This window comes from Tupaia chinensis, unplaced genomic scaffold (assembly GCF_000334495.1).
Source record: "Tupaia chinensis unplaced genomic scaffold, TupChi_1.0 Scaffold143599_1, whole genome shotgun sequence".
Classification (NCBI taxonomy): Eukaryota; Metazoa; Chordata; class Mammalia; order Scandentia; family Tupaiidae; genus Tupaia; species Tupaia belangeri.
The window spans coordinates 932,482-947,933 of NW_006203445.1; the positions used below are offsets into that span (position 1 = coordinate 932,482).

General features: G+C 44.0%; 2 protein-coding genes across 6 annotated transcripts in view; one reads left to right on the plus strand and one right to left on the minus strand.

The window, feature by feature from the left end:
* The first annotated feature begins 959 nt into the window (after positions 1–959).
* Positions 960–2,636, plus strand: TEX38 (testis expressed 38). 3 transcript variants are annotated; one of them, XM_006164250.3, is made up of 2 exons: positions 960–1,096; positions 1,892–2,636. In XM_006164250.3, coding segments are annotated over exons 1-2 (606 nt in total). In that variant the 5' UTR covers positions 960–1,095; the 3' UTR covers positions 2,497–2,636. The 3 variants fall into 3 exon arrangements, with proteins under 3 accessions (XP_006164312.1, XP_014437909.1, XP_014437910.1); XM_014582423.2 differs by having other exon boundaries at positions 1,971–2,636; XM_014582424.2 differs by having other exon boundaries at positions 2,043–2,636.
* Positions 2,637–4,816: 2,180 nt separating this feature from the next.
* Positions 4,817–15,452, minus strand: part of EFCAB14 (EF-hand calcium binding domain 14) — a 47,860-nt gene continuing 37,224 nt past the window's right edge. For all 3 annotated transcript variants that reach the window (XM_006164254.3, XM_006164253.3, XM_006164251.3), the window contains 3 exons: positions 13,923–14,034; positions 12,712–12,837; positions 4,817–8,065 (listed from right to left, as the gene is read on the minus strand). In XM_006164254.3, coding sequence (XP_006164316.1) covers positions 7,890–8,065; positions 12,712–12,837; positions 13,923–14,034 — 414 coding nt within the window. In that variant the 3' untranslated portion in view covers positions 4,817–7,889. The remainder of the gene's footprint in view (positions 8,066–12,711; positions 12,838–13,922; positions 14,035–15,452) is intronic.

Below are 15,452 nucleotides of genomic sequence, written 5' to 3' on the forward strand. Positions count from 1 at the left end.
AATAAAAACTCCAGGAAAGTCACTAAGCAAGACCCTTCCTGGAGTCCGGGCTGACCAGAAAGATGAGTGAAAGAAGGGGAGGAAGGTGAGGCTCTAGAAGAAGAGGCAGGGCCAGGGGATGGTGAGGCCCCCAGGACCTGATACCCAGGAAACCCTTGCCAGCACTTGTTGAGCAAAGAGAACTAAACCAGAGTTGTAGGAGCTGACACAGGAGGTGCTGACCACCTGCATTCCTTGAGCAGGTTTCCTCTTGATGACTTGGTCAGACTTTGTTGAGGCAGGACTGCCTAATGGTCTCTGTGTTCCCTCCCCCACTCCTCTAGGGACAATTTCTCATCAACTATTCCCTAAAGACCACCAGTATAGATAAACCCTCTAGGTAGCTTATCTTTGTAGCTTGTAATTTCCTGGAGTCTGCTCTGGGGTTCACGATATGGGCTGGGGCAGACAATTCGGAGGTGGACCTGTCTCTGATAGAAGTAGCAGAGACACTGTGCTCACGGTAGTAGTAGAGAGCCTCTGTTCTCTCCCCCTTCTGTTTTAATTTTTTTAAAAAGATTTTAGCTATAGGGTGTATGTACTCACCAGAGAGACAGTCTCTTTTTTTTTTTCCTTAAGATTTTTGCCACAGGGCATGTGTGCTCACCAGAGAGATAGAGACAGTGAGAGTGAAAGTGTGGACACCCCCCCCACCTCCTAGGGGGGGATGGGATGGCCACACTGCATCCCTTCTTTTCCATTCTCTTCCTGGGATTATAGGCATGCACGCACACACGCACAGTTTAAAGCCACTGGGTTTGGAACTTGAACCATAGTACGCCATGTGGGAATCCAGCACCTTTAGCCACCATGCCACCTGCTTATTCTAGAGTCCCTTCCTTCCGTTAACTTAGGACCACCCCCTAAGCACTGCCTCCACAGTAACCAAAGTTCAGAACCTGGTGACCTTTCCTCTAGGGAACAATGGGGTCTGGGCATTCTAGGCACCGCAATTGGCCAGACAAGGGTGGGTGAGCTCTCTCTCTCCGAAGCTATCAGCTGGGTACCAAGGCTCAACCTATGGGCCCTCAATAGGATGATCTCAGCTTTTCTGGCAGTAAGTGCCACCCTAACTCCTACCCCTTGTCTTGTGCCCTTGGGCTTGGGGGCACTCGGGGAAGACCTTATGCATGGATGGGGTAGTGGCTGCCTGCATGGAGGAGTGCTAAGCAGTTAGGAGATAATCTGTTCTAGAAAACTAAGGCCCTATGGATGAGATTTTGGTGTCCCTGTGAGCTGGTGAACTTTTACATCCTTGATGGCCTTGCCCTTAGTGAGACTTCCTGGTCTGATGGATTGAATGGGTCTTGGGTTGGAAACCAGAGGCTGACTGAGCTTGGGTAGGTCATGCCCTCTCTGGACCTAACCTTCCCAGTCTATTAAGGGCTAACCATGGTCTCTTTTTCTGGGGGAGAGATTTTTGCTGTAGGGCGCGTGCGCTCGCCAGACAGAGACATAGAGACAGAAAGCGAGAAATCACCCCCCGGGGGGATGGTCACGCTGCAATCCCTTCTCCTCCATTCTCCTCTTGGCATCTTGGGCATGAATGCACACACGCCCGGCATGAGTTTTAAGCCACTGGGTCCAGGATGTGAACCGCGGTCGACTACGTGGGAATCCAGCGACATAGCCATTACGCTAACTGCTGGTTCCCTAAATCATGGTCTCTTAAGCTCCCCGGAAATCTAGCTTTGACTGTAAAAAACGATGATGCTCAAGTTAATGAGGGAGGGAAGGAATAGCGTGCAGGCAGTGATTGATGAATGGGTTAAATCAAGGGGGAAGAATGAGGAACAGGGCAGGTCCCAAGCTGCAGCAATCATCAGCCAACCTGTCTCTCTTACTACCTCAGTGTGGGTCTCACTGTACTTTGGATTCCTGGGGCTGTGTTCTGTGGTAACCGGCGGCTGCATTCTCTTTCTGCACTGGAGGAAGAACCAGCGGCGGGAGGAGCGTGCCCAGCAGTGGGTGGAGGTGATGAGAGCTGCCTCCTTCACCTACAGCCCACTGTTATACTGGATTAACAAGCGAAGGCACTACGGCATGAATGCAGCCATCAACACAGGTCCTCCTCCTGCTCTCGCCAAGACAGAGGCTGAGGTCCAGAACCCAGATCATCTGTGGGAGCTGGACAAACCTGGAGGCAGGAGCCATGCCGTCCAAGACAGCAGCCCCAGGGTGGAGGTTCCCCTGAACCCTGCACCGCAGATGGCCCCACAGGAACTCCTACCTTCCCTGATGCCGCAGCCCCAGGCCAGCTCCCCACTTACAATGCCTATCTTCCAGGAGGTGCCCTTTGCCCTGTCCATCTGCAATCTTCCCCCACTCATGCTGAACCACTCAGTATCCTACCCGTTGGCCACCTGTCCTGAAAGAAATGTCCACTTCCATTCTCTCCCTGCACTGGCCCATGGGGACCATTGCTCTAATGCCAAGCCTTTTGCTTCAGAATTGTAGCCCCTTCTCCCTGAGGGTGAGAACTGCCGATATGCAGGCAGGAATTGGAGCTAACCTCAGGAGGAGGTATCAACAGAGAGATCAGGTCAGGGCCTATCTGGATGTCACATTATGAAAGATTAAAAATAAAGTTCAAGGCTCCTTTGTATCTCATTTGCTCTTAGGAGGACAATGTCCTTCCCCAGTACCTTGGGGGCATTTTGCAAACCACGTTGGTCACCGAAACCTAGTACAAATGGGAACTGGAGGTTGGCTGTGGGGAGACACACTGAACCAGTACTATGGAGGGGCTCCATATCCCTCTATCTGGTATTTAGTAAGACTAAAAATGTGTGCCAGGGCCCGGTCCCAAAGGCACTGCCATTCTGCAGGACGTGGAGCATAGCTGCCTGAGCTGAAGGCTGCAGAGGGTACATGAGTGACGGCAACTCACAGTGGCCTCGTCACAGGCAAAACAAGTCATCGTGAGACCAGCAAGCCAGGCTGCACTGCTGACTGAACAGCATGTTAATATCTGAGGTGCACCGAGGCCTGGAGTGGCTGCCTCTGGACACTTCTAATACTCGTAATATCACTGACAAATGGACATCATGATTCTCCTGAAGAGCCAGGCTTCAAAGGCCTATTCTGTAACCTGCAGGTTGCAGAGCCAGTTCTCAGGTTTATATCTGCCTGGCTTGAAAGTTCCTCACCCTCCCACCACACACCGTGGTGCCCCTTCCCCGAGGTCTTGTTAGAAAACATTCCGTCACGTTGTCACTTATGTGGCTCAGAGGATGGGCTGGTCAGTGAACCTCTGAAATGAAACACAGAAATACTCCATAGGTATCTTTTTCAAAGTGTTCCATGGCCCCCTAAAAGTTATGACCTGCTACATGGAAATACTAGGAAGTTTTGTACCTTCTGGAAATAGTCCTAGAAGGAGAGAGAAAGATAGTACTGGCTATGTGGCCCCAGGGTGGAGGTAGAAAGCCCACTTCTGTCACAGGGTATGAAGCTTGTTGCCTTCGCATTTTGGAGAATGCTCTCTGCATCTTTACAAAGGACCTAAGCTTCCTGGAGGGGAAGGGCTACCCAGATTTTATGTATGGCTGTGTGGGGGAGCAGATCCCTAGGACATAGCAAACATGCAGTTCATTTCTTATTTTTTAAGATTTTTGCCACAGGGTGTGTACATTCCCTGGAGAGAAACAGAAAGGGAGAAATTACACCCGGTGGGGATGACGCCACCGCAATCCCTTCTCCTTCATTCTCCTCTTGGGACTTGGGCATCTCCGTACACACACCCAGAGTGCTTTTCAAGCCACTGGGTCTGGTATTCAAACCTCAGGGTTGACAATGTGGGATCTAGTGCCTTAACCACCATGCCACTTGCTGGCCCAATTTATTTAGTATTTTTTTTCTGTATGTGAAAAAGCTTCAGCCCTTCTATGACTCCCCTTTAGCAACTGATTTCAAGTTTTTTTTTTTTTTTTTTTGTTCCTTTTCTTTGTGAAAGGCAGTGGGACATCTTTTGCAAGCTTGCACTTATATTGAATCTCAAAATGTAACACTCACGGGACCAGCAGTTAGCATAATGGTTATGTCGCTGGCCTCCCACGTAGTCGACTGCGGTTTGAGTCCCAGACCCAGTGGCTTAAACTCACACTGGGAGTGTGCCCCAAAGACACTAAGAGGAGAAAGGAGGAGAAGGGATTGCGGCATGGCCATCCCCCCTGAGGGGGTGATTTCTCGCTTTCTGTCTCTCTGTCTTTCTGGCAAGCACACGCGCCCTATAGCAAAAAGCTCTCCCAAAAAAGAAAAAAAAATGTAACACTGGCCTGAACGGAGCTGCATCAGGTGACACAGGGGCAGGGACTCATGCCTTGTTTGCCTCACCTCTCCCACACTGTAGACACCTAGAGCCCGAGCCCTGCAGCCGTCACGTCTTCAGGCCAAGTACTGCGATTCTTAAGGTAGATCCTTAGGCATCCATAACTTTGTGCCCACCATTCATTAGTCCTTCCTTTTAAGAGGAAAAGGAGCACATAAAAATAGGGATCAAAGATTTTTTTTTTTTTCTTCTTTTGTAACCAGGGCAATAAGGGAACTTTAGTCAGACACAATGAGAGAAAAAGAAAATGTTTTATTTAGGTAAATTAAAATGGCTGTATAGTGATAGGAAATAAGCAAAGCTCAAGTCACGGGAACCTTGAACTCACTCCCTAAACAGAACCAAAATGGCTTATACATTACCAAAATAGCTCCACTAAAACAAAGTAGATGTACATTTCTTAATATGAGAAAACAACAAGGTAGGTTAGGTTCATATAACAAACAATACATGCTCTATAAAGTCCCAGGAATACCCAAATGTGTTCTGGTTTGGATATGAAAGACGGGACTACAGCTAGCTGGTGTCGGTAAGCAAGCCCATGAGGTGTGTAGCAAACAAAAGCTGTCACTAAAAACAACTCAACAGGCCATTAGGAGTAGGAGCCCATCACAGTCCAAATCCTCAGCTGTGATCGGCAGGACCAGCGAGGGGGGCTGACGGGTTCTGTCCAGCAACGGTGAAGAAAGGAACCTCCAGTGGAAGGAAGATAGCTGGCAGCAGGTGTGGGGCCACTCTTCAGACACATTCCTGAGCACCAGGCCCCCCTCTGGCCTTCAGATTACACCATGGACATCTCAAAGTCAGGTCTCTCTTCTGGTTCTTCTCTTTCTACACTACCTTTTTGCCTCTCTGATTTATGGGGAAGCCCTTTAAGTAAAGATTATACCAGATGGTATAAAACTAGGATTAAAAAAAAAAAAAAGGATCAAGAAGCAGTGCTTTGGATAACTTAGGAAAATTGGAACAAGAGCTGCCACACTGAAAAGGTGAAAGGATTTAGAAGCCAAACCAAATTCACCACTGCTATTGATCTTCCAGTTAAGAGTTGAATCACCTGTGAAGCTTGACTATCACTCAACACAAACTACAGGCAATTAAGATGTACAAATAAAAATCCCCACTTACTACGGAATAATAGGTTTATGAGACTCTCTTCTTAATCCGGTGAGTATGTTCAACCCTGAAAGAAGGAGTTCTGCCTGGAAGATAGGACGACCAGGCTCTGAGAGGGTGGCACGCAGCCTCTGCCAACACGATGTGACCGGGGAGAGGACAGTGCTACACGCTGGCTCAAGGATGATGAGAGCCAGGTAACCTCCAGGCGAGAACAGAAAAATGAACTAAAAAACAAAACTGATTTCTCCCTGATGCAAAAAGAAAGTCCATACAACAAAGAGTTAAGGTGTCCTCAAAATATCTGCCTATGAATAAGAATTTGAAACTAAAAAGGACAAGCTACATTACCCTCAAGAATATTTCATATAAATCAGTTCTCAAAAAAAAAAAAAAAAAAGAATACCTTCCAGGTACAGACATACTATTTATGGTACAGTATATACGAATAGAGCAGTATAATTCAATTTATTGCTAGAATTTTATTTGGTTGTTACAGAATCTGCAAGGGTATATATATTAAAAAGAAAAGGCGAGGGATGGAAGGCAGCCTGAAGAGTAAGAATGATCTTCAAGTTACCGAAAGTGCCAGGCTAATTTTATACTATAGTGAAACCTCTCCGAGAAAGTGGAATAACTCAGATAGGCAAGGGAAATGTTACGAGGGAAAAAAACAAGAGAGCAAAGCAAAAGCCACAATGAGATAAGCAGATACATTCATGGGAAAAGACTTCATCTTTAATTTTCATACATCTAGAACAAAATGCAAGGTTAGCCAACACCAAACAAAGTGAAGAGACAGTCCTTAAATATTTAAGGGTCTTGGACTGCATCTGTGGCTGAGGGCAATTGGAACAAAGTCAAAATGGAAACGATCTGAACTGAAGTCTGCTGTAAGAGCTTCTCGAGTTTCTTTACCCTGACTGGGCCTATGGTAAAGTTATGGTTTGTAAAGCTTTTTCCTTTTGTGTTGTCCAAGACTGCTTCCAGGAACACAGCAAGTCTAGACCCAACATGCAGGTGACGTGGAGGTACTATTCCTTTCAGTCCAGAGACCTGTTCTGCTAGGTCCACTGAAGTGCTTAAAAGGAGAAGTACTGCATTTACTCATCTTAGATCTGAAAAGACGTGCTGCCCTTATGGGCAGGCCCCGGTTCCAGGTCTGCCTGCTAGAGCCTGGGAACTCTGCCCAGAAGGCCTCTCATTACCTCAGAGCTGGTCGCTGTAAGGAAACTGAGCATGATTTTGCAACCTTTCCAGCTTTAATCATTCAACAGAGAAACACACCAAGTTCTTGGTTAGCCCCCAGTTGAAATCTCAAGGAGTAGTTTCCTGGGTCAAAATTAGAGGCACAGTTCTCTTCTAAACTCGGAGTGGCTAGTCTGAGACACTGACCCTGAGACACTGACAATGCTTTAGCCCTGCCGTTCAAATGGAGGTGGAACTGGAGGTGGGAGCCAGCTACAGCTTTATGGTAAGCCTTGAGGGGGTGGGTACGGGGAGACAATCTAGCTTACTTGGGGGAAAATGAAGCTCTCCACTGGATAACCTTTTATGCTCATAAAACCTGAAATAAGGTTAAAAATGAGAAAAAAAATCCCCAATAGACTTCTCTTGTTGCCAGGTTGGCATTAACTGAGGGAACAGGAACAAAGAACCAGAATCCTACTTTCTTGAGCCTGGAGTTGGCACTGTCACCACAGCGCCCACTCCACGGACCCACTCCCAGCCAACAGGCCAGACGTCATGGCAGCTCGGGCCTTTGAGGGATGCCTGAAGGAGACATGGACACGGGTTCAGCTGCTACCTGGATTGGATCAGAATTTTTCATAACAAGTCATCGGTTTATATCCTGTTCAAAACCATTCTACTTCCCATACAATATGCACAACTCTTTCTTTCATTTTAAATATTTACAAACAGAAAAGGCTTATCTTGTAAAGAAAAGACATTTTCTGAGTCTCTATAAAGTGCAGCTAATTTAAGGCAAATTTATGTGAAATATAAAATGTGGCTTATTTTCTCTATATACACATTTCCAGTTTTAAAAGATAAGGTCTCCTTCCCTCAAAAAAAGGAAAGAGGAAAAAAAGGGGTGGGGGAAGGAGGCTTTATTATTCCTTTTTTTCCCTCACAATTTTAAAATGTAAGATCTCATTGGTTTCAGGAAATTATAGATTTTTAAACATCATAATATAAGTAAAATGATCTTCTCTTTAAAAAAATAACTTTTATACAGCTTCTTCAAACAAGTTAAAAGGTGGCAATGTGTCTGCTACAATAGTTTGGAGGACTGTAGAATTGATGGGTACGTAAAGGGTTGTTTTTGTTAGGTATGTAGATGCTTGGTAGTCCAGGGTATAGATCCATTTCTAAAACAAGCCTGATGTTTAGGTGTCTAAGGCTAGACACCTAAAGCTACTCTTAGCTCTAGAAATGAGTATCTTCCATCTCCATTGGAATCAAAGGCTTTCAAGCCCTCTGGCTCTGGCATGGCAGAACCTAAGGAGTTCCAGATTTCCTGGTAGGTCAGCTTCCCATCCACATCCTGGCCAGTCTTGTGAAATAAATCCTGAAGATCTGTCAAAAAGGAATTACACAAAATGTGTATGTCTATACATATAGCAAATTTAGTTAAAAGTAGCCTCAACTGAATTTAAAGCACTAAAAAAAAAGCTATTCACAGATTTTGTTTCCAATAGGTAAAGTTTAGGATCTTGGAAAACCAGAAAGACTAACTTTTGATTTTTTTCCCCTAAGAACAAGAGGAATACTATATGATACCAACCCCCCCCAAACACAAGCTGTGTCAGATAATGACAGCAGAAATGAATTAACTTCTTTTATCTTGGCTCAGGGCCTTCCCTTTAGATTTTCTAGATTTTATTCTTATGCCAAAGGAGTGAAAAGGAATGCAAAATCCTAAAGTGCTTCTTGATAGAAGTTAGTCTGTAAAACCGACTGTCAGGCATTATGAAATTTCCTATTGGACAGCTTAGTGGGAACTGAAGGAACATTGGAAATCCTTAAGCAGTCACAATCCCAGATACCTGTTGTTTTTAGTTTTGACGGGAAAACTTAAGTTTCAAGAAGAGAGTAACTGGCCTAAGGTCGTATAACTCTTAGGTGTCTAGACATGGGCTACAAATTTCTTTATTATCTAAGTCTGGTGTTCTTTCTACTACTTGACTCTATCTATCTGGATCCAGAAATTAAGCAGTCCAAGAACTAGGAACTCAAAATCATAATAAGATTTCACTTCATAATCTCTAGCATGACTATGCTAAAAAAAAATGGGCATGCCCAGCCATGGTGACACAAGTGGTTGAGTGCTGCTATGTAAGGCTGAAGGGCCACACGGGAAGCTCAAGTTCAGTTCCAGGACCAACTTAAATAGACCAGGTACGGTAGTGTGTGTCTGCAATCCTAGCCTACTGGGAGGCTGGGACAGAGGATCACAACATGGTGAGAGCCTGTCAAAAATGCCTCCCTCTTCCTCTCCACTCTCATTAAATAAAGGAAAAAAGTTTGTGCAGTAATTGTTGGTGTGCATATGAAGTGTTGAACCCTCATACCTTGCTGATGAGAATGTAAAATGGTACAGCCATTTTGGAAAACAGTCTGGGAAGTTTGCAAAACTTTGGCAGTTCTACAAAAAGAGTTACCATATAAACTACCAATGTCATTCCTAGGTATATACACAAGATAAATAAAATGTATTTCTACATAAAAACCTGCATGCAAATGTTCACAGCAGTATTATTCCTTACAAGTAGAAACAACCCAAATGTCCACGGACTGATGAATTACTGAGTGAAATGTAGTGTGTCCACACAATGCAATGTCATTCAAAAAGAAATGAAGTACTGCTATATGCTATGACATGAAGAGCCTGTGAAAACATGCTGTTAAGTGAAAGAAACATACTGAAAGCAGCATACATTGTAGTGTATGATTCCATTCATATAAAACATCCCGAACAGGCAAATCTACAGAGACAGTGGTTCAGGGATTAGTCTTTGCCTGGGTCTCGAGTGAGGAAAGACTGGGGAGTGAGAGTTAAATGGGTACGGGGGGCCAGCCTGTGGTGTGGCAGGTAAGGGTGGCTGGATCCCATATGGCCGACGGCATGGTTCAAGTTCCAGACCCAGTGGCTTGAAAAATGTCAAGAGTATGTGTGTGCGTGCCCAAAATCCCAAAAGGAGGTAAAATGAAGGAAAAAGGATTGTAATGTGCTTGTTCCCCATGGGTGCACTCTTTTGCCTTTCCTTTCTCTCTCTGGTGAGCATATGTACCCTCTGGGAAAATCAGGGAAAAAAATTAAAAAGAAAAAATGGGTCTAGAGGGACCAGCAGTTAGCGTAATGGCTATGTCACTGGACTCCCACATAGTTGACCACGGTTCGAGTCCCGGACCCGGTGGCTTAAACTCACCCTGGGCACGTGTGCATGCGTGCCCAAGATCCTGAGAGGAGAATGGAGGAGAAGGGATTGCGGCATGGCCATCCCCCCTGGGGGGGGATTTCTCGCTTTCTGTCTCTCTGTCTCTCTCTGTCTGTCTGGCGAGCGCACGTACACTATAGTGAAAACCTCTCCAAAAAAAGAAAAAAAAATGGGTCTAGAGATTCTTTTGGGGTGATGAAAATGGTCTGAAATTACACAGTGGTAGTGGTTGTATAATCTTGTGAATATAGTAAAAACCACTGAATTATACATTTTACAAGGGTGAATACTATGGTATATGAATTATAATCTCAATTTAAACAAAAGAACTAGAGAACTGTGTATCTCTTCAAAGTCTTCTCTCTACATTTTTATCTATACACATGTATGTATATGCTCACATATTTTGTGTGTACAGGGGTAGATATGAAGGAGAGCAATATCACCAGTTGATATCTTCTATTTTAGCCAATAGGATTGGAAAATTTCTTTGTGTTTTCTTTTGAGAGAGATTTTTGCTATAGGGCATGTGCGTTTGCCAGAGAGACAGAAAGTGAGAAATCACCCCCTACCCCCAGGGGGGGTGGATGGCAACTCCACAGTCCCTTCTCCGTCATTCTCTCGGGATCTTGGGCACGCATACACATGTGCCCCACACGAGCTTTAAGCTGCCAGTTCTGGGAATCAAACCGTGGTCGACAACATGGGAGTCCAGCGACATAACCATTATGCCATCTGCTGGTCCCAGGATTAGAAAATTTCTATCAATAGTCTCTTCCAGTATTTTCTCAGGAGCCCTATTATAAACACTTAGGAGGGACATTTAATTACATAGCACTTAAAAAGGACTTGAGTATGTCCCTAACAACAAAGAAGGTCAATGGGGTTTATTTTTCTTTAAAAATCTACCTCGGCTCGGGACCAGTAGATGGCATAATGGCTATGTTGCTGGACTCCCATGTAGTTGAGTCCTGGACCCGAGGCTTAAACTTACACTGGGTGCGTGTGTGTGCGTGCTCAAGATTCCGAGAGAAGAATGGAGGAGAAGGGACTGCAGCGTGGCCATCCCCCGTGTGTGTGTGTGTGTGTGTGTGTGTGTGTGACTGCTTGGTTTCTGTCTCTCTGTCTTTCTAGAGAGTGCATGTGCCTTACAGCAAAAACAACCAAAAAACAAAAACAAAAATACAAAAAAACCCAAAAAACGACCTGGGCTAGCTCTGGGGCCTGGCAGCTAAAGGCAGCTAGATCCTACATGGGTGACCTGGCAGTTGGAGTCCTGGACTCAGTGGAGGTGAAGGGATTGTGGTGCTGATCACTCCCCATGGGGATGCTTTCTTTCCCCCCTTCTCTGGCAAGCAGTGGAGTGGGGATTAGGGGGAAGAAAACAGCCCAAAGGGAAGGAAAAAAAACGATAGCTTAAGGTCTACTCCATCAAGGAGTTCTTATAAACAAGCTTTAGAATGGGGCCCTACTCATACTCCTAAGATAGGCCAAGCAATGCAGCTAATAGAACCTCAGATGCTCTCTGAAAGTTGGGAAAGCAGGTGGGACACTTGTTCTCAATGCCTGCCACCAAGTGGCTAGCTGGAAAAAATTTTTTTCTCTTTGGTGGCATGAGGTTATACAACCTGCTTTGTACTTGGCAGCAGTATTCAAATAAAAATATGCTTGCTGCTTTAGGTAATTTCAAAAGTGTAGTCATTCACAACTGTCTGTGGATTACGATGAAGACTGAAGTCCAAATACAAAGGCAGCTACTCCTTAATCTGATCGAACAGTCTCTCCTCTTTGGTCTCATCTGTTCTTGATGTAATGTCAGAGAGTAGGAAGAGGCAACTTGTATTTTCATTGAAAACAACTTAACAGTCTCCCTCTTCATTAAACACGAAGAAAAAGAAATACAGGATGGGAGAAAAAGTAATCACATGGCGCTGAGAGTGAATAAAACATTGTCCTTACTCATACACAGCTAAATTTTGCATCTCCTCAGAAAATTCCAACAGAGTGACATATGCTAAACAGAGCGAACACAAAATAAAAGAGCACACAACAGGAACCCCGTCCAGTCCGGGGAGGTAGGAGAACGTTTCCAGGTGGAATGGTCTCAAAGCCAAAGTGAAGAGCCAGAAAAAGGCAGGTGGACAGCAATGGGTGATCTGCCAGGTGGCTGGCAATCGCAAAAAATGTCATGAAGTATATGACACACACTGTGGGAAGCAAGGCAAACCTGTTTCTTCGGAAGCCATATCCTTTCTACTAATGTTTATTTTGCTGATTTTTGGAGACCCTGATAAATCAGGTCAACTTTTACTGTATTTTGCTAATCTTGTGATATTATTACATTTGCTTTTATGCCTTCTCCACTATACTCTTGTATCTTTGAGGTAGGAAAGCAAGGCATGTACCTTATACTGCACTCTTATTGCTTAGCTCTTTGTCTAATGAGGCACTCAAAAGAAAGAAAAAAAAGACCTTAAAAGCATTAATAGTATACTGGTTAAGAGTGCCAGCTTTGATGTCGGTCTGTCTGTCTGAACTCTGTTTCAAGTAATTATTTGCTGTACGGACTTAAGAAGTTTTCCTATCAGGAAAGTGAGTAGAACAACTGAATGTTTACATTCAGAAGATGCTTACCAGGATTATTTGATGTAATGCCTATCGAGTATCTGGCCCATAGGAAGCACTCAATAAACACTTGATACTTATTTTTTGCAGGGTAAAAACAACATTAAAAAGTTATTATTTTGAACATTCCTGCCATTATCCTGTAGAATAAAAATTTACCTTCAATGCTAGAGATTCCTGGTAAGGAGATAGGCCTTGGTTGGGTGGCTTTCCCAATTTGGTCTCCAAGAGACTGTGACAATTTTGGCAATGCTGATGGCTTTGCAGTGAAGCTCTGTACTTGCTCTGAAAGAAATGCATATATATTATAAAATCAAATACCAAATTAAACGAACCTTGAAGGTCACCTTTTAGGGCAACTGCATGTGTACTTAATTTAATAGAAACAGCTGAGAATTAAGTAGCATACTGACTATGTAAGGTTAAAGACTAGGATGGAGATATGTTTGATGTTTGTGGGCAAGTGAAGATCAATCAATACTCTATTCCTTGAAGGTGTGAAGCAGGCTATTGAAAGACCTTATAATTAACAAGTTAGTGCCTACATGTGTTTGGATGGGAAGCATGAGAGCTGCCAGGTGACAATAGCATAGGAGTTGGACATTAAAGATCTTCTGACATTCTGGGAGACCTGCTATGAGTCCAGTCTAGGTCAACATGCCACCAGTCAAGCTGGTGCTAACAGAGCTGCTTCCAGAAGATCTGTACTGCAATGTTAGGACAAGGTCTCCCACTGTAGCTCTGTCTCCCATCCAAAAGAGAATTCAAGAGAGGTTGCATTCATTTTTCCAAAACTGAAAAATACTGGGGGAGGGGGGTGAGAGTGAAGGGAGGAGGAGTCAAAGCCAACACAGCCCAGTTCCTTAGTCACATCCTCACAGGGCCTAAATCAGTCGGGTTAATGTATGCACTAATATTGATTAGGTATGCTCCCAGCTAAAGCCAAGGACCCTCCCAACTCAATGATTCCATCATTATTTGTTAACGATTTTCAGAAAGACTAATATTTATTTTTAAGTAAATTTTATGTACTCATAGAAATGAAAAGACTCCCATAAGGAACATTTAGGGCTGGCTTCATATGCTACGACAGTAACGCCTCTGCCTATAATTGGATGCAGACAGCATGGAGAAGTCCATTTTCAGCTAAACATTACCCATTCTCCCCTTAATAGACTAGAGCACAAATCATGTACCAAATGGGCTTTTTCTAAATGAAACCAAAGTGTATCAGCTTCATGTCGGTGCGCTCAGGCATCACTCACTGGGTTTGATCGGTATTGCTGGAATACCTTCCCCACTCCCTGTGTGGGAGGGAGGCAAGCTGCCCAAGCCTGTGTGAAATATTCAGATGTCAGCCCTGCGCTCACCTTTGCCAGTGGTCTCTGGAGGCCTGGTGCTGTCAGGTTTGTTTGTGAGGGCACTGATCAACTGCAGTTTCTCTCTGAGCTTGGATACCTGAGAATTTGAACTATCTTCTTTCTGCTCAAAACAAAGATTACGGAAGGTTTAAGGTGGAAGCAAGACCTCTTCTGAGTTTCCATTTTATTCCCAGAGCCTACTTAGCATGTCAATAATAGATAGACTTTAACTATTTAGCATATTAGCTGGACCCTTGGCAGGTTCCCTCTAAAGGTAATGAGGACTGAATTGACAAATACTGGATACCCTGGCACTTGGTGCTGCTGAGTGTCTTGCTGGATTGGAGGCCAGACCATTAGGGAACATTATGCTACAGAGGATCTGATGCACTGCGAACATTCGGCTGATGGGGGAAGGCATGCATGCGTCAGCAGTAAAGGAAACGTACCCTTGCTCAGGTGCCTACGTGACACCCATTTCCTAAATGAGTAGGATATTGTTTTCCAGGAGCTATTTCACACTAACTAAATAACTTACCTGAATATCTTACATTGCCTTGTGACTAGACCACTTCAGGCAGAATTTTATGCTCGTACCACCCTTAAAAAAAACAAAAAACCAAAAAAACAAAACAAAGAAAACCCCCAAAACTGGACTAAACCAAAACCAAACCACAAGTATTCCCTGATCTTCCCTTTGTCCTGTCATGGGATGCTCTGACTGGTGGCAGAAACTGTCAGCTTAGGAAGAAGGTGCTATATTATTTCTACTTCCAAGTCTTACTAACTCACATTTAAAAAAAAAATTTCCCCAAACTCTGCCTTATTCTCAGGAGAATCCGAGAATGACATATAAACATTTAATTATAAAAAGAGAGCAGTCTGGTTTCAATGTGGCTAGTAAGAAAGGTCTTGGTCCTCTGTTTGATTAGTATAGCAACTCATCACACATACCTTTTATTCAAATATGTATTTACTCATCCCTCTCCTACCTTTATTTCTATTCTAATAAATGCACATGACTCTTGGTTTACTTAGGGAGCTAAAATAAGTACAAAACTTGGTGTTACTGATAAATGTTTGAATGAAAAGTAAGATAAAATTATATCTGTTAAGGATGCTTGGACAAAGTAGGACAAAGAGACATGATACACTGGGAGGACCATTAAAAATACAAAAGGTTAGAGATCAGCAGATGGTATAATGGTTACATCACTGGACTCCCATATAGTCAACCATGGTTCGAGTCCCAGACCCAGTGACTTAAAAACTCATGCCAGGCATATGTGCGTGTATGCCCAAGATCCAGAGATAAGAATGGAGAAGAAGGGATTGCAGCATGGCCATCCTCCCTCGGGGGTGATTTCTTGCTTTCTGTCTGTCTCTCTCTCCTGCAAGCATATATGCCCTATAGCAAAAATCCTCTTTAAAAAAAAAAAGCAAAAGGTCTGAAAATAAAATCAAGAAATTAAGGTAAAAGTTTGTACTAGTGGGGGCCAGGTGGTGGCGTGGTGATTGGAGTGGCTGGATTCCCAATTA